At 37.3% G+C, this 23,504-nt stretch overlaps 2 protein-coding genes across 4 annotated transcripts; one reads left to right on the top strand and one right to left on the bottom strand.

Moving 5' to 3' along the window:
- The first annotated feature begins 5,179 nt into the window (after nt 1-5,179).
- On the top strand, nt 5,180-16,448 carry LOC103708463 (rab GTPase-activating protein 22). Of its 2 annotated transcripts, none has more exons than XM_008793392.6 (5): nt 5,180-5,683; nt 7,050-7,185; nt 7,307-7,356; nt 14,174-14,227; nt 14,973-16,448. In XM_008793392.6, the coding sequence occupies exons 1-5, from the start codon at nt 5,463-5,465 to the stop codon at nt 16,219-16,221; spliced, it is 1,710 nt and encodes a 569-aa protein (XP_008791614.3). In that variant the 5' UTR covers nt 5,180-5,462; the 3' UTR covers nt 16,222-16,448. The 2 variants fall into 2 exon arrangements, with proteins under 2 accessions (XP_008791614.3, XP_008791616.3); XM_008793394.4 differs by having other exon boundaries at nt 5,181-5,918.
- Nucleotides 16,449-17,678: 1,230 nt separating this feature from the next.
- Nucleotides 17,679-23,033, bottom strand: LOC103708462 (cytochrome b5). Of its 2 annotated transcripts, none has more exons than XM_008793390.4 (4): nt 22,927-23,033; nt 22,743-22,863; nt 18,393-18,459; nt 17,679-18,214 (listed from the first exon to the last, which is right to left on the bottom strand). In XM_008793390.4, the coding sequence occupies exons 2-4, from the start codon at nt 22,827-22,829 to the stop codon at nt 17,961-17,963; spliced, it is 408 nt and encodes a 135-aa protein (XP_008791612.1). In that variant the 5' UTR covers nt 22,830-22,863; nt 22,927-23,033; the 3' UTR covers nt 17,679-17,960. The 2 variants fall into 2 exon arrangements, with proteins under 2 accessions (XP_008791612.1, XP_008791613.1); XM_008793391.5 differs by having other exon boundaries at nt 22,743-22,857; nt 22,927-23,032.
- Between the last annotated feature and the right edge of the window lie 471 nt (nt 23,034-23,504).

The following is a 23,504-nucleotide window of genomic DNA, read 5'->3' as shown; positions in this document are numbered from 1 at the left end:
TGCCAATAAATGTTTTAGTCCTAGACGTTCGATCCATGACTTCGATTAGTTTGAAGACAAATGCTGACAGAAGCTTTGCAACTACCTTGAAAAAAAGATTATATGGGGTAGCATTATATATATATATATATATATATATATATATATATATATATATATATATATATATGTATGTATGTATTCTTGGGTTGGTTGGTATTCATAGTTCATAGGCGCATTATTCTTGATCTGATCATAGATATCTTAAGTCAAACGTAATCAAAGATTAAGGTAAGAAATGCGAGCCAATTAGAAATGTTTGCTTCATTACAATGTCGGCGACAACACGGTAGCCACTGATAGGTTTTTTAGCTAATCATATAAGGGTCCATGGAATCATGCCCCATGACTTTTCCATTGTTCTTCCAAATTTAATTAAAATGGCCAACCACTCAAGCAAAGGTGTTGGTCATGACTTATGACACCATTCTTGATGTCCTCTGAACCACTGATCTAGTAGCCATTATGGTGTTGTTTCAGTGTGTCAAATGGCACTAATATTTGGTGCACTGGACGTAGATCATGCTTGGAATGGGATGGTGATTTTGGATCAGGTCTAAATAGAACACAGAAACATCATTGTGTGGGTGCAGGTTTGCGAGAGCAGGTGTAAGTCTATATATATCGGGCTCAAACGTGCACTAGCCATCAGACGACCTCAACCCACAAGGACCGGTAAAATACACACGGAAATGGAACCAGCATATTAATAGCAATGGAGGCGCTCACGTGGATGAGAAATTATTAGTTAGATCAGATTTGTTATTAAACTGGTGACCAACCTAACTAGAAACCAAAACGGATGGAGAGCCCCCCTGGCTTTGTTTTTCTTCTCTTTCTTTTTTATTCGTGTTTGAGACTAATCTACCATTTTGGTAGCGGACTGGTCCAATTAAAAATTTTTCATGTGGACACAATGTAAGAAGAAAAAAATTACAAACTAACAAGAAAGCTGGCAAATAATTTTTCGATTGCTTTTTTGTTTGGCGTGGCATTTTTTTTTTTTTTATGGAGGTAATGAGTTCATGGTCATAAAATCTCTACTTGTCAAAAGAAGAGTATAAATATTTATGTATTTTTCCTATTAAGCATATCTAAGTATATTCTTGTAAATGCTTAATTTTGTACATCTAATATTGAGATTCTCAATGTTATACTTGATGGTTAGAAGATTTTAGAGATAACTAGAAAACTCTCAAAAAGGTTAAAATCTTTTATACAAGTTGGAGAAGAGGGATGGTGCAAACGCTTTTTGTGAGCGTTAGGTACATGGGATGTTGAATGTCAGATAACAATGTTATAAATCATATGAACTACTAACGTACTCTTCTTCTTGTGTGGGCCTCGCATTATTTAGATTTAGTGGGGCCCAAGCAAAGAAGGAGGACCAGGTGCAGCACAAAATATGTGCCATCGATGGGGTTTACCGCTCTAACTCTTGTTTTTTTTCCTAATTTTTCTATCTATAATTACTTTTTAACCTTCGGATACCTTTATTTTTTATATGTGCTGTTTAGCCTATCAATATTGTGTCGATCTAACATCATTTTTTTTTACCAAGGGGGATATTTGACACTCCTTTTATTTCAAAGATTTTTTTTTTTTACCAAGGAGACATTTACCAAGAATTAGGAGAGCAACTAGCTCTAACTCCCAAGTGAATCATCTAATTATTTTTATTATTCTATATCGGCGGCAGGTCTTTGAAAGGAATCCTTGGTGATGTAGGAAGGAAATCAACAGAAATCTTTTGAATTCGAGTAGTTTGAGAAGATGGTATGATTCATAGGAGATAGCTTCTACTCATTTATGCTAGTGGATGAATAAATTATTCCCCTCTCCAATGGCTAATTCCAAGAGCCCAAGAAACCAGTCTATGCATCTTCTATTGCCTGGAAAGAAGGATGCATTGGGCCAGTCACTATGTACGCAGATTACATTAAGGAGAACCCAAGATTGTGAAATATAGTTCGTAAGTCAAACTTTACGTGCTGATTCTACGAACTTCAGTCCCGTAATACGTGGCAGATCTATGGCCTCAATAACCGTTGCAGCAAGTCAGCTCACGACAATTTTGACTCATTGTACAGAGACCAGTCTTCCGTTGACTTGACGAGTGAATGATATCCCCATGATCTTCCCTTTGATCCGATTGGGCTGGCTGGCCCATGCTTCCACCCACGTAAGAGACCACACGGTCCTCAGTTTCACTCTTATGTTCTTCCGCATAAACAGAAATCCAAATTAGAGTTTGCTCATGAAACAATACACTCGCTGGTTAAGTTATCGGGTTTTGGATACTGGCAAACGAAGTTCGGATCCGCTCTCATCAATATTTTGGCTGGGATTTCGTCATGCTAATTCTAGAAAACAATCTAATTTAGGTTTCAGCTTCTAAGCCTGAAATCAAAGGACGAGATTAAATCTGGCTCTTGTAAGCTGCAACATAGCCCAATCTAAGTTTTCAAATAAAATATGTCGTCACATCTACATGATAGGTTATGTTCAGGTCGGACGCTAGTTATATCCATTGATGAGAGAGAGTCCGCATAATGGTCATAAATGGGCTACTCTTTTGGACCGGGACGGTGCCTTGTACCAAGCGACGCGGACGAAGTGTGACCGTCAAATTGGCTCCACCTACGAGGGCAGAGATGAGGCGAAGATTCCATGCCACATTAATTTAGGTGGGGGGCGAAAAGGAAGAGTGCGAATTCTTTACGGCTATGTATATATATATATATTTTGAGTGTTTTCTTGAGATGAAGAGGAACTTGATTGCTGCATAGAAAGAAATTCTCTCATATGGTCATCACTCTATTTAGAGGTGGCACTTGGGGTAGGTGGGTTCGGATAAGGAGATTAGGATCAAATAGGGGTTGGGATGAAAATTGGTTGGCCAGGGTCGGACCTCTTTATTTAATTGGCCTAAATTTTCATCCAAACCCTATCTTTTAACGCAAATAATAAATAAGTTCCACTTTTTCCACGCAGAGGGAAAGAAGAGGAGCACGGGTGACAATATTGGAGGGGCAAAAGAGCAGTTACTTACTATAGAAAAGAAACTCTCCAAAAAGATGGCTTCATGGCATTTACTATCTTGAAATTCTAGATTAACCACCACCACCACCTTTCTACCGTAGAACCTCATGGCAAAGTTGCCATAACCTTTGTTGCTTTAGCGTCCTCGACCATCATGACCATAATGATGTTGCCTCCTTCTTCCACACACCCCCTCTCATCCTCAACCTTGTCTCATGACCCCTCCCAAGCCAAGAAGTTGCTAAAGTGATATATTAGAGATTTGCTTATTTTGTGCATCCAAAATATAATTAATAATTAGAGATTTGCTTATTTTGTGCATCCAAAATATTTTCTTGATACATGGCATGAGAGGATTATAGCAAGATTGGTGCAATAAACTTGTGCGCACTAACATATGTTCTAGAGCCCTTTTTGTGTGGTGATTAAACTGACGAAAACTCAATAATTTTTTTTGTCTTGCATACTATTTGCAAACTTTACCAAGTTGGTATGCTAATAAACACAATACTTATGTAAATATTTCAAAGTCATCATCGTCTATTGCTACCTAAAACCTAGATTGACTTAAAGCATTTATACAGTTTGGAAAAGCATAAATTGTTATATGTTAAAAACAATCAGCTAGATTGCTGCAAAAAATAAGAAAATTCTTGATTTTTGCATAGATAGCTTGTTGGATATGTGATATTTGTCCACTTATTTTTTGGACCTCCTCAAAATGCATATGCCAAATATTATAGTATGTTTAATATAGATGGGCTTAAAATATAGGCTTAAACTATACTGGATGTTAAATTAGCTGACCTAGAACTTATCTCGATGGTTCTACCTTTTCGCTTAGTAATTAAATATTCCATATATGAGCCTTAGATTGTGCTTCTCTAAGTATCCAGATTTGGGTAAATATAGTATAGGTAGGTTTTCCTCTATCTCTCTTCCGAAAAAACAACAACTTTGTACTGGTTTGATAGTTTTCGGTACTTACAAGTTATAAGTCATCAACATAAATTCTTGAAAAATTCACAATTGCTTTCCAAATTACTACATGGAAATAGAATTAATTATCAAACCACTCTTGTATTTAATCTTACGTTGGAACCTTTCAATTTGAGTTGATACTACTGAATCTCTAAAGCATCATATAATTATGTTACTATTAAGTTTATGCAATGATTTTAAGTTCCATTTGCTAGCCACCATAAAATATTGTCAAGGGCTTCTATTAGAGCTTCAACATCTGATTTGATGCATAGAATAATTCCACATCAACGAGCCAAGCATGGATTCATATCTAATTGTACTTTTTAGCCAACATCATTTCATAAGTTAAAGTGATAATCATTAGATTCAACCCCCCCCCGCCCGCCCCCCCCCCCCCCCCCCCCCCCCCTCTCTTTCTCGTAAAAATAGGGATAATCATGCCATCTTTGACCAGGCTATACCTAATTCTAACCAAGTGGGGTCTTTAGCTACAAAAGTTGGATCCGACCGAACCTCAAGTGATAGATTTAGCGTAGTTAAACAAACATTCGACAATACATAATATTATCAATTGAGACACTATAAGCTCTGCATTGACAAAATAACAAAATAATTCTATCAAAATTCAAATCTAAAAATATATGATCATCCTAACTCCAAGATTGAACTAGGAAGGATCAGTTTAGCATCACTTGCCTCCAAATATTGCATGATCATTGGTATTCTCGGCAATACATATACAACGATTGATATAAAATAGGGTCTCCTCAATCTGAAATTTGAAGGTCATTGACCTCAAAATAGAGACACAAGATGTCTTCAGCTAACCTCAATTAAGTAGAACTTGATCAAGCCAATTCATTAGCACCCTTAAATTAAAAAAGAAAAAAAATCAAATAGGTTAGAAAAGGAATAGAAGTAACACGCAATGTTACCATTTCCACTCAATTCGAAGGGAAAGGGGAGTAGAGGCAAACGTGCAGGGGGTACAATAAATGTGGAGGGAAGAAGGGCATTATTGGTGGGGTTCCCCTGTACCAGCCTCACTGCCTTTTTATAGAAGTGTCACGTGCCATCACGCATGTTTCCCTCTTTATAAAAGAGAAGCGAAAGCCTTCTCTCTCATTCATCCATTTTTCCTACCCTCTTGCCTCCAAGGCTCCAAACCTTCTCTCTCTGCTCCTAGTTGTGGTTCTTACCTCTGTGATCAGTCGCTTTTAACAATATTAAGTCGTCGGTGAAAATAAAAGAGGCTCCTTTTCTAGCCCAGTCTCCACAGTGAGTGAGATAGATAGATAGATAGATAGATAGATAGATAGAGAGAGAGAGAGAGAGAGAGAGGGTGGGAGGCGGAGAGCAGCCGGGAGTGGTGGTCGGAGGAGCGGCGGCGACGGGTGATGGTCAAGGGGGATCGGGGTGGGCGATCGATGTGGGAGTGGGACTGGTTGGAGGGCGAGATCAGCAACTTGGTGGTGAAATTGGGTGCCGGCGGCGGCAGCGGTGGCGGCGCTTGGATCTTGGGACCGGTCGGCGGGCGGTGGCATGCCGGCGTAGCGCTGGGTGTGACGGCCATGGCCGGAATCGCCTTGGCCGCCACCTTTTTCATCTCCTCGCGTAGGTAAAAGAGAGAGAGAGAGAGAAAAGCCCCCATCCCTCTTCTTCCCCAACTTCCTTCTCCCCCCCTTTTAGGAGTAGAAAAGAACGAAATTTTTAGAAGACAAATAGATGAAAGCCCTCCGAAGATCTCACACCTCGAATTCCTCTTCGTCCTCACCATCTTCGCCGTCGCATACGTCGTCTTGGATCCATTTGAGATCGCTTCTCATTGTCGCCTCCTCACCTGTCCCTGATCGGTGAGTCCCCGTTTCCTCTTATTCTCCTTTTCTCCTTCTCCTTTCTCGCCTTAATTTTTCTCTTTAGATTTCGCTAGAGTTCCAGTTTCTCATATCAATTTGCTGAACTCTTCAGTCCAAATCTTCACTCTTAAGTAACGAAGAGAAAAAAGAAGGAAATAGGATTGATGAGTTCTTGTTATGTGATTACTTAATTTCGATATGCTCTCTTTCCTCTTTTGATTTGCTCATATTGTTTGATCTTTTTGCTAGTTCAGTGGTTTAGGACTTTTGGAGCATCTGTCTTCTTTGTATGCAGCAGTTCTGATGATTACTTATTTTTTGTCCGTGTCGGTGCTGGGTCACATTCTTTTCTAATAGATTGCATTGGTTGCCTTCTCATTATGTCTCTCATTCAATTTTATCGATGGATGGGTGCGATGACTTCAGCAGTTCCATAGAACTTGTTTCCTTTTTCTGTTGCGCACCTGATCTATGGCAAGTATTATCAGCACCACAATGGTTGCTATTGCTTCTCTTCATCTTTAGTGGGTCCAATCTGGCAAAGACTTTCCTACATCCCAACATTGTGTTGTATGGGCTAGTGACCATGTGAGCATTGGTTCATAATATGGCTGCATCTCTTTGGTTCTATGTTTCGCCGATAATAATGATTGTCATCATAGACATCAAATTGATGTTTTCAGAGTTGGCAAGGAATTCATGGGTTCTATAAACAATTATGGGTTTCAATGAATGTATCATTTTCAGGTCTTCTCATGCTCCAGATATGCTGAATGTGGTAATCTTATACTTTCTACTAAGTGCTCAGTTTATTCCCGAATCATTTTGGTTCATCCGCTTATTGTCTTGGATTTTGAAGTCTGGTTGCTCCTGCATCATTTCTTTCTCTGTTTAAATTTTGGGAGGATTGGTAACCTGCACTCTGGTCAGACCATGATTAACACATATAGTGCACTGTAGCTCTAGTTTTCTTGTTCTATGTTAGAGTGCCTTGGAATGTTCTGAACTTTAACATATAAGTAGTGTTTCATATGAATGAGTTCTATAGATTTATCAATTTGTTCACCTTTTTCATTCAGTTTTATTTCTTATTGTATCGGTTGATAACTAGACTGTATATTTCTGCAGAGGTACCCTTAAATCACCATGGTCTAGAAGAAAAAGAAAACGTGCACTTACTAGGCAGCAATGGTACAATTTCTTTACACCAGATGGAAAGCTTCGTGATGGAGGGGTGAAGTTTCTAAAGAAAGTCCGCAGTGGAGTAAGCACTTACTTTATAAAAGCTTTTTTCTGTTTGCTTTGCATCAAATTGTCCTGATCATGCTATTTATCATGGTTTGAGAAATGTTCTCAATGATCTAGCCATCTGATTTATGGTTTAGGGAGTGGACCCAGGCATCAGAGCTGAGGTTTGGCCTTTTCTTCTTGGAGTGTAAGTTTTCTGAGCTGTTATTTTCAAATGCTTCTATTTGCTCCTTTTTTTTTATAGAAAAAAACATATAGGCTTGTTATATGTTTAGTTTATGGTTGTTATTTTCTTTGTCATTGTGAATCTGTTGGTCCACCTATTTGTTTTACGTTATTATGGTTACAATTTATTTATGCAAATCCAAATCCTAGATTTGAATAGTTAATTATTATGAAAACTTCTAGTTAGGCCCAAATTCGGAACAGAAAAACAGGAAAGTAATATTTAAAATACAAGGAGGTTATAGAAATATTGTTTACTCAAGATCCTGTGATTTCCATCCAATAAATGGACCACGTAGCTTTCCTCTATGATAATTTTTAGTAACAGTGTGATAGGAGTTCAGACAGGCACCATTAAGGATCACAACCTCAACCTCTTGAGATATGAGTCAAAATTATATGGGAAACTCGAGATACTCTATTGGTAGCCTATGTCCCTAGATATCTTGTCCATAAAGTGTAGTTTATGTATCAGTGCAAACTACGTGTTTGACATGAAATAACAATTTCCTGCATCTTAATGCAATTTTGAACTTTGCAAACTTTGTGCACTGTTGATTCCATCTTTCTGTTGGGGAGTAGCTGAACTGAGAGCACACATAATAGAAAATTATTTGACATATGTACTAAAGCATTGCATTTATTAATATATGCATTGCTATTTTTATTCATAAGGCTGTAATTAGGAAAATAGTGTACGATACTAGCTTCTGGGTTTTATTCTTTATTCTCTTTTTGTCTATATATAAATTGCAAATGGTTATATAAAATATTCATTTCTAGATTGATGTGGTTCTTTCTGAATTATGTGGTTGCCTGGAATAAACTAGATTGTCGTTAAGAATTAAGATATGAAGCTTCTTCAGGAGGAAGAATATACTAGATTAGATAATGAGTAGTGAATGTTCCATTACTAATCTGAAGAATGCTTTCTGCTAATGAGTGTAGAGGGAGGGTGTTCCATGAAGTAAAGATATATGGTTGTATCAACATTATTAGTTTACTTCTAGGTGACAGTTACAAGAAAGCTCAAGCAATATCTGCATTTTAACTATTTCGGAAGGAGTTGTCAAGGGAAACTCGGTGGTTCAACATATGGATGGGAATTAAGTGCTTGGTTTAAATGGTTTAACAGCACCATTATAATGGACATATTTTCTTGAGAGAATAGTTATCGTGGACCTTCTAGGATACTTTTTAGGGGTTAAAGGGTGTTCAAACTTTTAAGGGAAAGATGAAGCCTTTGAACAGTAGTACCTCCACAGCTATCATCTTGATGACAACATTAAATAGGTAAATCACTGTCTTGTAACTAGCCTTATTAATAAACTTAGTAATAGCCATGTAAATTGTCATTTGCTTGGTAATGGAATTTCAATTCCTTCATTACGTGTTTTATGCATGCTCTAAAGCTGCCAAACTCTGGATTTCTTTTCCTTCTAATATGTGCTTCAAGCCCTTCTTTTTTTAAAAGTGATTTAGAGAGGTAAATGACTGCACATTTCTCAGATATGATATGATGTTATTTGTTCCCAGAAATTGTGGGATGTTATACTCCATATAGATGAATCCAACATGTGTGGTCTGCCCTTTCACTCCCCTGTCAATTGCTGCTTCCGCTCACACATGGGCAGATGGCAGGACGATGAAAGACAAATTTGATGTTGTCTGCTTGCTTGCACCATGCCTGTAAAAATACAATTTCCTAAATTGCGTTCTTGCTGGACTGGTGACTGCATGTAGGCTCTACACAACATAGCATGTGAAAGAATTCTACTTTTATTTCATGCAGAAAGCTTTTCTGACAACCAGAGCACTTTATTAATCCAATGAAAAATATGGGTAAGAATAGAAAAGGTTAGACTCAATATGTAATTGTATCTGTGATTTTGGATAACTTTTTAATTTTGCAACAAATTGGGAAAATTAAAAGAAAGCAGTGCAGATATTAGAAAAGTAGAGGAAAAATAAAATAACAATTTTGATAATAATTTGAATACCATTCAGTAATTCAATGAATTATGTGGCTAGGTATGTTCCTTTCTTTTCTCTTCAGTTTTGATATTATTTCTACTTAAGATGTCTAAGAAGTTTGACAGACATTCATTAAATGACTCTTATTCTTCTCCTTCTAGTTGATCATTTAAATTTATGTGGGAGATGGATGATAATGCTAATTTGTTCAAGGATTTTGTTCAATTAATGCTAATTCTATGTTATGGGGTTCTTGTGAATGAAGTGATAGGATTTTTTTTTGTGATTTTCTTGTGGGTCAACTAAGAAGTTTAAATAAACAAAATGAAAATGCTCATGAGAAAGTAGATAATCTTGAGTTTAATGGGAGGGAAAGAACTTGAGCTTTCCAAGTGTTACATGGAGGTTCAAAAAAAAATAAAAAATCTTGGGGCATATTTTCATGATATTGTTTGATTGCTTCTCCAAGTAGATAACGTACACACATATATAGTTAGTGTTGAGGTTGTATAGAACCCAAAATCAGGTCCCTTGAAAGGAGCAATTGTATACTTATAATTAACTGAATAATCAATTGTTATGGTTTATAAGCAGAACATTTTTTTGGAGTGTAAGGTTTGTGACTTGAACTGGATAAGGTGCAGCACTTCTTGTGCATGTAATGCACTACTAAAGGACTTGTGCATATAATACAAAGTGCAAGTGCATATGGGACTAAGAGAGTCTCGTCGTTTGATGTGGAATCTGTTACTCAAATAGTGTATATGACTATGTGTAAGTCTGGCCTATAAACTAATAAGCCACTTTTTCTCATATAAAATTTCCCCAGGAATCATTCTCACTTGAGGCTTAACTTAGAGATTAGATTTGTTTAGACTAAGGTCTGATGGATTATGGAGACCCTTTTCACTTCTTTGATGTTATTCTCCACTTTATTTAGTTAATTATGTTAGCTATTAAGCTTGTTCTCTTGATGGTTAATATAAATTTATTTTTTCACCCTAATTTCTGATTTGTTCTATATTTGTGGTACTGCTTGGATTTTTTTGTTATCAGTCTGAGGTCACAGATCCAGGTTTATTTTGCTAATTTCACTGTTTTATATCAGTATGCCATGCAGTCATCATACCTCTTGCTGCTGACTTCTGTTCAGATTTTCTCATATTTCACTATAAAAAATGTACAGTGAACAATGAATGCTAGCAGTCGATATTGAAAAAAATTATTTCAACCTCATCACTTGCTTATCCTCTTGGAGATGGTATCAGAACAACTGCAGTGCTAGTGACAAATATGATCTGTCAATGTAAACCTAATCATTACTGAACTTAGTAATATTACTGCACCTGAGTAGGACTTCTTGTTTCTGTATATTCTCATTTCTATGAACTCTGCAGTTATGCTGTGAGCATCTGCTATGCTAACATGGGTGAAAAGATGGAAGACTTGATATTTGGTCCGCAAAGTTATTGTCAAACCTGTATATTCTAGGATTGCTTTTACAATGGTAGAAGTGGTGTTTTAATTTGTATCAAATTTTACTCATCCATCTTCAGTAGATTAAGTAAATGAAAAACATGAATTATATTTCTGGATTCACTTTACTTGAGTTAATTATAAATTAAAACTGTTTGTGGATTTATGCTCCGTTTGGGGGAGCTGTTGGCAGTAGAGCTTTTGGAAGTAAGCTGTTGGAAGTAGAACTTTCTGAAGTAGAGCTTTTATAAAAAGCTATTTGTTGTTTGGTAACTACATTTTGCTGTGGTACTTTAACATGTGTTTGGTAAACAAACTGAAAAAGTACTTTGGTATGATAAAATTATCATAAAGGACATTGCAGAGTATTATACAACAGAGCATAATAAAATATAACATGTATTAATACATAAATATATGATATAGTATAATATTACTGTAATGTAATATAATAATATTATAATATAGTACTATAATATTGTATACTATAGAATAATAATTTAATATAACATTAAATTATTTAACATAGCATATCAATGTATTATGATATAATGTAATATAATATTATATTTATAGTATAGTGCAACAATAAATATATAATATTATAATTATTAGTGTAAAATAATTTTTCACCCTTATGATGACTATTTATCTCTTTAACAAATTATATCTTTACTTAACTAATTGCAATGGTGACAAATTCACTGTACCTATCAATATCATAGAGATCAGATTATTTACCACTCACTCATTATTTATTTATTTATTCATTCATTCATATATATATATATTTATTTATGCATTTATTTATTTATTATTTTATTCATTGAAATATATTTATTTATTATCTTATTTATTTATTTATCCATTCATTCATTTATATACATATTTATTTATGCATTTATTTATTTATTCTTTTCCTTTTTTTTCTTTTCTTTTCTTTTCTTCTCTTTTTTTCTTTCCTTTTCTTCTTTTTCTTTCCTTTTCTTCTTTTTCTTTTCTTTTCTTTTTTCTTCTCTTCTCCTTCCTTCCTCTCCTACCTTCTCCTTTTTTCTCCTCCCGCGAGGCCGGTGGCACCAGAAAGGGGTCGGGTCGTGGCGGCCGCAGGAGGGGGTCGGGCAGTGGCCGGTGGCGCCTGTGGTAGTCTCAGTGGCCGCGGCTGGCCCCCTGCAAAGTGTTCTCCTCTTGCGAGGCTGATAGCGCCAGAAAGGTGCTGAGCCATGGCGAACGCGGAAGGGGGGCGGGTCGTGGTCGGCGGCGGCCGCAGGAAGCGGGAGGGCACCCCCTTCTTCTTCCTCTTCTTCGGCACCTCCCCACCGTGGGGGCGGGGACATTCGTGGCGACTGACCCCCTTCTTCTTCGGCACCTCCCTATCCGTGATGGGGACATCGTGGCCGGCGGCGGCCGTGGGGGCGGGGGCATGGGGGCGGCGGTGGGGAGAGGAAGGGGGATAGGTGGGAGAGGGAGAGGCTGTGAGATGGAGTGTTTTGGGAGAAAAAAGGATTTTTAAATGGGGGTATTTTGGTCAAAAAAAATAGCTTTCCGACAAAGCTCAAAACAGCTTTTTCGGAAAGCTCCAAAATGGAGCTTCTACCAAAAAGCTATTTTTAGCTTTCTGAAAAAGCTAAAACAGCTTTCCGAAATTTTTATCAAACACAATTTTTTATCTAAAAGTGCTTTTGGAGGGCCAAAAAGTGCTTTTTGGCCCTCCAAAAGCTCCCCCAAACGGAGCCTTAGTGGTTTTGCTACTTCCAGTATTTAGCTTGAGTTCCAGATTCCATCTTAAGCTAATCTAAAATATCCATATATTGAAGTGCATTTTTGTTCAAAGCTGTATTTGAACGAGGTAGATTACTAAATTATTGAGCTAGAAGAGATAATGGGTGGATTAAAAGACATTCATATTGTATTTTCCTTGTTCTTCATATTAACCTCTATGCAACTTTGTGGAAAAGACAAAGTGATGGACCATACCCCATCTGTTGCTTATGTTCCTTTTTTGTCGATTCAAAATCCTTGCCATTCTATTCCTGTTTGACATTTGCAAAATGTCATGAATCCTTATGTACACATGCATGTAGATACATACATGCATATAATATAGAGATAGACTTGTCTATACTTGAGTAGATCTCCACTTAGATCCAGTTAGGTCTAGATCAGATGATGGAGGACCCATATCAATGATTTGAGTTGTTGAATGTGATCTACTATCTCTAAACTATTTATACACAAAAAATCATGTGATTTTAAGACTCCTAGCTTATGCATCAATTGGTTAAACAGACATGTATTGTTTTATGTTATTTAAGCCGTTCAATTTTTTGACCACTTGATGTACAACCTAGCGGACTCCAAATCACATGCTTTTGGTGTATAAGCACATTAGAGGTATAGATCACATCTAACATCTTGTATTATCGATGTTGGATGTAGAGATAGACTTAGCTACACTCGAGTAGGTCTCCACCTAGATCCAATTTAGGTCTAGATTGGATGATGGGGATCCCACATTGATGATTCGAGCTGTTGGATATGATATACTACCTCTAAACTATTTACACACCAAAAATCATATGATTTGAAGACCCACTAGCCGATGCATCAAGTAATCAAAAAAAAATCTATTGTTTCGTGTTATTTAAACTATTCAATTTTTTGATCATTTGATGCATAGGCTAAGCGTCTCCATACATGATTTTTTGGTGTATAAGCAGATTAGAGATAGGTCATATCTAGTGGTTTGAATCATCGATGTGGGATCCTCATCATCTAATCTTGACTTGGCCGGTCTGAGGAGAGATCCACTCAAGTGTAGCCAAGTCTCTCTCTGTGTGTGTATCGATCATATTATTGCAACTGTTATCTTATAATTTAACAAATAATCCTATTAAGGTTCTTGCTGCAAAATGTGATGCTTGCAAGTTTGCCTCATTTTGAGTACAATTGATGCTGATAAAAAGACTCAGTGGCACAAATCATAAATAATCACCTTCTTTTTTCTTTCTTTGTCAAGCTTATTCTTGCTTATGTTGTATATATTAGTAGTGTTTATGTATGTGGCAACATGGAAATTCATAGTAGTTGTGTGTTTAATTCGTAGAGCTGCATGTCATTTGTGCTCATTGTGATTTGATAGGCACTATTAGCAACTCGGTACTGTTTTTTGTTTTACCTTGTGTGCAGCATGCAAGGCTTTGTTGTATTCAAGGCATTTCACTAAATTGATAATGATGTGCTTGATATATGTAGTAATGGATTTAAAGACAGTAGTGTTTGTCTGGAGTTGCTAGAAGCATTTAATAGGTATGATTTTGTTCAATGTGCAGCTATGACCTAAACAGTTCAAGGGCTGAAAGAAATGTTGTTAGACAACAGAAAAGGTAATTAGACTTGGCTTCTACCTCTTTTCAATCCATGGTTTTCTTCTTCATGGGTTTAACTAAAGCAGTTGCTGTGATATGAGAAATAACTTGTTTAAGAAATATGTACAACATGATGACATTGAGGGAAAATGGGGAAGAACAATACTTTGTTCATTTGATAGGTGAAAGCAATGCACTAAAAGGCGAAACAATTAATACAAAAAAAATGCATTCATGGGATCTGCTAAATGAAAAACTACACTCATGCATGTACAAGTATCTGATGCAATATGCAGGGATATTTTTATCATTTAGGGCCTGTTTGGGTTTTCTTACAAGAGTGGGTTGAAAATCCTGTAGGCTTTGTCGTTTAGGCCAGTACAACCAGCAAGATCGCATGCTATAGATGGGGCTAGGCAAAATATCTAGAATAGCTTTGGATTGGCCAGCCCGAATCCCATAAGGAGAAAAAAAAGACCTCAGCCCTGCCCACTCCAACGCTTTTTTTAGGTATTTTATGAATACAGACCTAGCGCAGCTTGTAGCATGTGATTTCGCTGGTTGTACTAGCCCAATCTACGAATCCTAAAGGATTTTCAGCCCAATCTTATAGGAAAAATCCAAACAGGCTCTTACAGGTGGGAACAACCAAGCTGGTTGTTCGTGGGAATTAGTTAGCCATAGTGTGTGTGTGTATATATGTATGTATATGCTACAAGTTTTGAAGGCAATATCACATTCCTTGTCTGTACTTTTAATACAGGAAAGAATATGAGAAGCTAAGGAGACGGTGCGGGCGACTTCTAAAGCTAAGCAGTGATGGAGACAAGGAAATAATTGAAGTCAGTTATGCTGAGAGCTCCAGTTTCATTGAGGGTCGTGAATCTCCTGGATCTGAATGTGTGTCTAGTGCCAGGGAGTCCCTCTCTTTTGATCGAGGAAGCCCAGATGATGGCAATGCAGAGCAACCATCGCATGATGAGACCTCTGCCCCCAGCTCATGCAATGTGGAAGAAGAAGACAAGAGTGGGATCACTCATGTCGATGATGCGTCTGCTGTGGAGACAGAATCCTCTGATACTGAATCCTCCACTGAAGAAGAACCTGAAAGCCAGTCGACATACTCTGCTGCAGAAGGGAACATGGAAACCGATCCCAAGTATTGCAAGATTACTTCAACTAAAGGGAGCAATCCTAAATCTTGTCGAACCGCTGAGGACTTTGCTACATGGCAGCGTATCATCCGTTTAGATGCAATTCGAGCTAATGCAGAGTGGGCCATCTACTCTCCAGCCCAAGCTTTAATCTCTGAGGACAAGGCACTCAAGGCTGCTGTTGATGTTGGTTTGAAGGACTATGACCACTTGGAGCAATGCAGAATCTACCATGCTGCGCGCTTAGTTGCTATACTTGAGGCATATGCACTCTATGACCCAGAAATTGGCTACTGCCAAGGAATGAGCGACCTCCTATCTCCCATACTTGCAGTCATGGAGGAGGACCACGAGGCATTTTGGTGCTTTGTCGGTTTCATGAGGAAAGCCCGGCATAATTTTAGGCTCGATGAAGTTGGCATAAGGAGACAGCTGAAGACTGTATCAAAGATCATCAAGTCCAAGGACTCGCACCTGTATCGACACTTGGAGAAGCTTCAAGCAGAGGACTGCTTCTTTGTCTACAGAATGGTGGTGGTTATGTTCCGTAGGGAGCTCACTTTCGAGCAAACTGTGTGTTTATGGGAGGTAATGTGGGCAGACCAGGCAGCAATCAGGGCAGGGATTGGAAAGTCTGCCTGGGGAAGGATAAGGCTGCGGGCTCCCCCCACTGATGACTTGCTGCTTTACGCCATTGCAGCCTGTGTTCTGCAGAGGAGGAAGCTGATCATAGAGATGTACAGCAGCATGGATGAAATCATCAGGGAGTGCAACAACATGGCAGGGCAGCTGGATGTTTGGAAGCTCTTGGATGATGCCCATGATCTAGTGGTCACCCTACATGAGAAAATTGAATGACCTGGTGTTTGTACCATCTTTATGAGTCATCTCTCCCTTATTGGCTTCTTCCGTTTTTGTTTGTTTCAGTCATCAATACCAGTTGCTGTGATAAAGCATAGCACTGATGGAAGGAAAAAAGTTCCGAGAACCCCTTATTGGATTTACTTTAGAGAGACTAAAAATGCTATTTTACTACTTACAAAGAATCATTCCAAATTATACAAGTGCGGTCAATTTAATCTGAATCTTCCTTCCCTATGTTTATTTTCTACTTTTGAATCTGGTATTCTGGAAGCCTTTTTGGTGAATGAGTTTGTTAAATTTGCTACAGATGGATGAAATCAACCAAGATCTCTCATGTATTGCTGCTCTCTTTTGCCAGGTTCTTGAAGTGTGGACATCAGTTTAACATTAGCACCAAACAGCTTTCCTCCAAGACCAGGGGGCAGACTAAAAGTGGAATGCAGTTTTGGTTAATTTGCATATTTACATTCAGAAAAAGGCATGGTGGATTGCACCATTTTACATAATTTACATGATCAAGGGCCACAATAACAGCTCTTCAGCAACTCATCCAACTAGAACAGTTGAAGAATGAGCTAGAGTGCTAGAGATCTAATTGATGCTTCCCTGTCAATTAATCCCAATATAGCTCTCTTCATCGTGTGGTTCTGTAGAAAGTTGGAACATTCTCAGTGGAGCTCTCCGTCAATTAATCCCAAGAAGGTTCTCTACAGGGCTTGTAGAGCAAACCTGAGAGATAAGCATCCACGCTGGAGCTGATATATGAAAAAAAATGTTCACCAGGGACGAAGTTGAGCTTCAACTTTCTTCCCTTCCCACATGAACCAGTGGATGAAAGAGCTCATCATTTCATCCACTGGTACTCTGGTACATAATTCTCTCAGATCTCAGATAGCCTTGGATTTTTCACTGATGATGTTCATAATATCAGCTTCTTTCCCTCAAAATTTTATACAAAAATATAATTCTTCATGATATAAATTAAACATTTATTTTTCAAGAGTATCAACGTAAAAAATAATAATATCCTTATTAATGTAAATAATATTAATAATATCCATTTACATTTAAAACGATTACTTTTTAACATAGTCTAAAATTTAATGGAAGGATATCATCCGGAAAAAAAAGAATGATTTGAAAGATACGAACTCAGATAATAATTTTCAACGAGTAAATATACGATAAACCATATCCTCGGAGATGTACATGTGAAAAGTCCAGAGATCTTTTAGCTTTTATCCCCACAGAACCACAAATTAGGAGCTTTCATCCATGCACATAATAATGAACATGGAAGGACACCTAGTTTGTTCAAAAATCGAATGAAAAGAGGAAGAAAAGGTTTCAAAAGCCTAAGGAACAAGGTTGGCCATTAGATCCCTAGTTATAGACCGGAAGCATCTCCTATATGTAAAAATCGAATTTCTGCACTACTTAAACAGCAGGGAAGACTAAAAAGCCTTGAAAGCATTCATTTATTATATATCTTTCTGAAATTGTAATAGCTCAAAATCCATCCTCAGCACCCTAAGAGATGTTCCAGCTTTAAAACAGGAAACTCAAAAGTGCGGACTGAAAGGAAACAAGACGACAAAGACTGGCACATAACAACTAATCCATTACCACCATCAGGGTGGTTGAATGGTGTTAAAGTTCAATTACTATAAAATGATCAAATCCACCACTGCACCTCAGTTTCAATAGACTACGGATGATCGAGGCAAATGGAGTTACTCCACCACTTTGGTAAAGTGACGAACAGCAAATGCCAAACCCAAGATCAAGATGGGCACAAGGAACTGCAGTATTTTGATCACAAATTCTGAAGTTTTATCAGGATTGTAGGATGCTTGTTGTGGTGGCACATACATGCGCTTAGTTGGAATACTTGATGAATCTATCTCCCCGATGCAATACTTGCTCATCATCTCCTTAGCAGAGGTGCTGTGACCTACATCTTCAAAATCGTCGGTTGCATCCTTCCCTGCAAAGACAATTAGATGAAAAATTCAGTTCTGCAAATAGAGTCAATTAAGCAAGACCAGAGTTTGACTGGTTTAATCATGCTTTCTTTTATATAAGAATATAGGAAAATATACAAGACAAAAAGCAACTAACATATAAAATCTACAGTTCAACAAAAAGCTGATTTGAATTATTACCAGTCACTGCTAGCAAGACTTCATCACCACCTGGATGCTCATCCATAAATGGGGTGACATCAAACACCTGTAGTACCCAAATATGTGAAAATAAAAGTGAGTACTTCATGATGAAGAAAATATATGAGCATGCCCAAATTTTCATATCAAGTCCCCGCAAGTTAATACACAATTATTCGGATATATCTTAAGCTCTTCATAAATCATTGTCCTATATGTTAATAAGGGGAGCTTGTCAATATACAGATCGACTTGCCTAACGTAAAAAAAAAGAAGGGGAAGAGAAGAGCATGGGTTTAATGTTTTATAAACACTAAATCTCAGATAATGTCAGAAAGAAAGAAGGCAAGAACAGTAATATTAATAATTTGGTTTAGGTGTGAAATCATTAATATTTTTATAAGAGATAACGCGTAAGTCCCTACAAATGACGACCAGAATGAGAACTACTAGATACAATTTCTTAAGATGATTAAAATAAAAATATTGAAGTCACCAGGAGAAAGGAAAGAGGGCATTTCAAGAAAAGATCCAATTTTCTGAGAGGAGATTTGGTTAAGGCCAAGCCAACTTATCATCAAGGATATGAGAAGTGCAAATTAGAAAAGGTCCACATGATTCAAATTTACAGAAAAAGGACCACCACTTTGAATTTTACTCAGCAATAATACTCCTGCTCTGCCAACTATTGATAAAAATATAGCATATGTGCATCCATTACTAATAGGCGAAGCTGAGGTCCATTGCAAAGAGGAAACTGGGTTTCCACTAGGGGCCACCTGTAACACATGGCGGACTTTGAGATCTGTGTCGACAATCATCTGCTGAGCATTGCATTGAAATTTTACCAGCAGATATCATGGAAATCTTAAAGCCTGACTTATATTGCAGGCAAGGCCATAGTGGAAACTTAATTTTCACCTGACAGTGAACCTAAACCAGTTCTATTCATGGGGCAGCCACTTTTAGCACCCCCCCCCCCCCCCCCCCCCCCCCCCCAAAAAAAAAAGAAGAAGAGAGAACTGAGATTCGGTCCATCCCTAGTTTTCCCTACCCAGGATCTTGGATTGCCAGGACTATAACTGGGTAATAACCTATTTTAGTTGACCTACACTGCAATCTTACCAATATGTATGCATTACCAAATGCATCAACTGAGATAAATATGTGCATTCATCTGACAGGGGCACAATTGTCCAGGAAAGTTCAAAGCAGACTGTTCACCTGAAAAAAAATAGATTTGGCTCTATTCTAGAAATATGAAAAACTAAGTGTATTTTTTCTGCAAAATTCCCAAAGAAAAACTGCTTAGCTACATAAAACAAAGAATGCAAGTTTCATTCAGATCAGACTCTTAAAGTGAAAAGAAGATTTATTTGCATAGTGAGCATGGTAGAAGTAATCATATTAAAAGAAATATTTGCAAAATAATGATAGGATTGGAAATGAGTGCATACAAGAATCTTAAAGGTTGCATCAATTATTGGATAAATGTTTGAAAAACCAGTTGATATGGTGCAGTCTGTTGGTTTATTAATAAATTATTTAATTCAAAATTTTGAGATTTTAGAATTCTATATCTTAGACTCCCAAATAACTTGGTTTTCTAAATAGATAAGATTTACGGGACACAACCCTTGATGAATGGATAGATTATGTGAAGGGATGCATTCAACGAAAGGAAGCTTAAGCATCTAATCATACTCACCCTTTCACATCTATAAATAGAAAAGGGATCGTACTTTCCATCCATCAGAACATCCCCTTTCCATCTGAATAACTCCAAATTAGAGAAGAGAATTGCGAGCACTAAGTAAGTGAACTCAAGTACACCGAATAAGCATTTGAGAAGAAGATTATGTCCACATATAAGAGAATTGAGAGAGTCCACATCAATCAAATTTGCTGATTTTCAATACATCCGGATTTGGCTAGTTCGGGTTCGACCCTAATTCTCCTTCGTTAGAGTGCACTTTAAGGAAAATACAAAGCAGTTTGTTGTATCTTGGAAGTAGATCGCCATCAACTGTTTGCACCTGAGCAGGGCGAATTCTAATCTAAAGAAAGTGCCTTTCATAGCATGCCTCGAACTGGGTAACATCAAAATTTTATTTATTTATTTAGTGTGTGTAGAAAGCCATTAATTAAATATTGAAGATAAAACAATAAAATCACATAAAAGAGATTTATAAGATTTTAGCAGATAGATTATTTTCCAACACAGTCAAGTGTAAGCTAAATTGATGACATAGGACTGGCCATCTATGTTTATGATCATGCAATTATATCTGCATACACGGGCATAATCATGCACCATGCACGGGTGTATGCATGTATAGGACAAACAAAGTAAACTAAGAGGCTAGAAGGGAATTAGTGAAGGGATCAGATGGAGCGACAATTGGATAAAAGGAGTTTTCTTGTGGTCCATCCTTCTGATAGAAATGTTCCTCTGTTCTATCCATGGCATGGAAAAAAAGTGCCCACAACCAATTTCTCTTTGAATTCCCATGAGTCAGTCTCTCAGATTACTTTCACCTTGAACCCTCCATGCCATACACTATGTTTAACACCCTAACGACATACTAATTCCTTAAACAATGAACAAATGTCCATTTACGATCCTAAGTTACTCATCAGCATCCCAGATATGGAGGGTTGCACCTTTTCACTAGAGACAAGGCCAATTTCATTTTTAAGTTAAAGGATCTATAATAAAATAAATGGGGCAAGCATCTCCAGATAAGCATTAGTACTCACACACATCACCAAAAAGAAGAAAGAAAGAAAGAAAGCACAACCCACAAAACTGTAAGGTAACCCCACATCATTTTAAGAAAAAGCCAAGGGATTCAACCAATAATAGAGCTGTACTACCAAAACCTGGATGACAAAAGAAAATATAGCAAATCCTACCTACTGCATATTAAGCAAGTCCATCATCATAAAGGACTAGAGACAATACTGATGCTCCACTGAAAGTTGTTAATTGTACTGGATGAATCTTTGATGATTGAGGCACCCATCAAAAGTGGATGGAGGTGGTCATACAGAGTCATGCTATGTGATGTTTACAGCTGTCCTGCCACCATCTTCTGTATCGTTTCTTTCTAGGAAAAATATGGAATTGGGTGATGTTTAGTCGTGCACTTATCTTAAAGATCATATTCTGCTGGGGGAATCCTCGAAACTTGAGAAGAGGTGAATGACGAAACCATGAACAAGAACCACAGATCTTGAGACTTACTCCACACATCTAGATGTGATACTCGTTGAACGAAAGAAGGCAGAAAATCCATATGAATACAGTAAAGTTCTTTAACAAACCCAATTTAATGTTTATCTTATCCAAATATTTGAACATGAAGAAAATGAATATGACCATATCCACTATAGTAGCCTTTTTTTCGTTTCCAGAAACACAAAGAAGGATCAAAGTAAATGCCAGTAAGCACCAGAGCAGAAACCATCCATCCAAATCCACTCAGACACGAAACTTTTTACCCACAAAGTAAACTAAAAGATCTGGTTTTCTCGATTATATAATTGAAGGTTGATCCTAGATTAGCTCTTACACTTTAATGCCATTTAAGTCAAATGATCTTCATCAGTAACCACTCCTCCAAAACTCTCTTGCAGTCCTACTCCCAAATGAGCATTTTTCCATAATTTCGTGTTAGTTGATTTCAATCCCACCAACAATCACTGTCTAGTTTTCATGCTAAAGCATAGCAAGACTACAATATTTTATATAGAAAACCTAGAAAGAATCAAACCTCTCAATTATGGCAAATAAGAGAAACATTCAAGCACTCGATAATCAGATCCCAGTTTTCAGGTTCGTCAATCCACACTGGATCCTAGCAACCTAATCGAAAGTCTTCAAGAAAAAGAATAAATTTGAGATCGAAACAGCTATAACGAAAGAAATCAAAGCAGCCTAACCTATCGTCAAACAGACCAAATTTCCCATAAAGCCAGTCTCAACATCAGAACAAATAAATCCAAGCAGCACCAATCAGAGGCCTTAAATTTAAATTAAAAGAAGGACGAAAGAGAAACTTAATCACAACAAATCAATAATCAGAACAAAAAAGGGTCTCTTAAACCCCCACCGAAAACCCTACTTCAACCGATTCAAATCCCAAAGGAACCTCGCTTCTCACTTATCACCTGTAAGCAGAAACTCACACAGAAATAATCACAGCAAAGCTTATTACATGCACATCTATCACCAAAATAAATAACCAAAACAAGCCAAAAAAAAAACTAACGGCACGATCTATCAAACAATTGAAAATAAAAAGGAAAAGAAAAAAAGTGAGCGAGGAAAGAAACAAAAGGAAAGACCTTTCCGGAGATGACGACCCAGCAATCCTTGGTAACGTTGTGCTTGGCCACCTCATCGAAGTGGTAAGTTTTGGAAGCGGCGGCCATGGGCTGCTCCAAGACCCACACCTCAGACCTGAAACTGATGAATTATAGATCGAATCAAGAATTTATAGAAGATAAATCAGAAAGAGAGAGAAATTACCTATGAAATAGAGGGAAAGACACGAGCTTTTGGCCCTTCCCCACCTACTCCCACCGTTCCCGATGGCCGCACCTGGTTTCCGCTCTCATATCTAATAAATAAAGTTCTTATATACTAAAATTTTTCATGGGTGTGCAGCCGCTTAGGTGGTGGGTTGACCGTTGGATGAAATTACGGGTTTGTTCCTATTCCTTGACAAAGTTACGGATGGAGTGAGTATCTGACCGTTGGGTTATTGGGAAAGTCAAAAGAATAGGGTTAGTAGAGGAACTTTGAGTTGATGTTGACATATAATCCATCCATTCCTTGACAAAATTTGATGGCCGCAATTGTCACGAAGTTGATCGCCATTCCTTATCAAATATTAGATTCTTTTAACAGCTCTAACTAATTTTACATAGTGAACTTCTAAAAAAAATATAATCATATCCGTATGTTTTTATCTTAATTTTTCATTTTATTTAATAATTTTTTTTAATTTTCTAATCATATAATTTAATTATTTAATTTAATTTATATTTTCAGCATTCAATATATCCGTATTCATTAATAAAAATATAAATATAATTTTTTGTTAT

Source organism: Phoenix dactylifera, chromosome 3, assembly GCF_051530095.1.
Source record: "Phoenix dactylifera cultivar Ajwa chromosome 3, Ajwa_hap1_PhDact_Kaust_v1.1, whole genome shotgun sequence".
NCBI lineage: Eukaryota > Viridiplantae > Streptophyta > Magnoliopsida > Arecales > Arecaceae > Phoenix > Phoenix dactylifera.
Note: the sequence above shows the minus strand (reverse complement) of the source record. Positions and strands in the feature narration are given on the sequence as shown.

Excerpts from the sequence above, each read along its gene's own strand:
- LOC103708462 (XM_008793390.4), bottom strand. The coding sequence starts at position 22,829 with ATGGCCGCCGCTTCCAAAACTTACCACTTCGATGAGGTGGCCAAGCAC. Across the intron at positions 18,460-22,742 it reads GGGTCGTCATCTCCGGAAAG|GTGTTTGATGTCACCCCATT; the intron begins GTCTTTCCTTTT and ends TGGGTACTACAG. Across the intron at positions 18,215-18,392 it reads AGTCTTGCTAGCAGTGACTG|GGAAGGATGCAACCGACGAT; the intron begins GTAATAATTCAA and ends TTGTCTTTGCAG.
- LOC103708463 (XM_008793392.6), top strand. The coding sequence starts at position 5,463 with ATGGTCAAGGGGGATCGGGGTGGGCGATCGATGTGGGAGTGGGACTGG. Across the intron at positions 7,186-7,306 it reads TAAAGAAAGTCCGCAGTGGA|GGAGTGGACCCAGGCATCAG; the intron begins GTAAGCACTTAC and ends TTTATGGTTTAG. Across the intron at positions 14,228-14,972 it reads GTTGTTAGACAACAGAAAAG|GAAAGAATATGAGAAGCTAA; the intron begins GTAATTAGACTT and ends CTTTTAATACAG.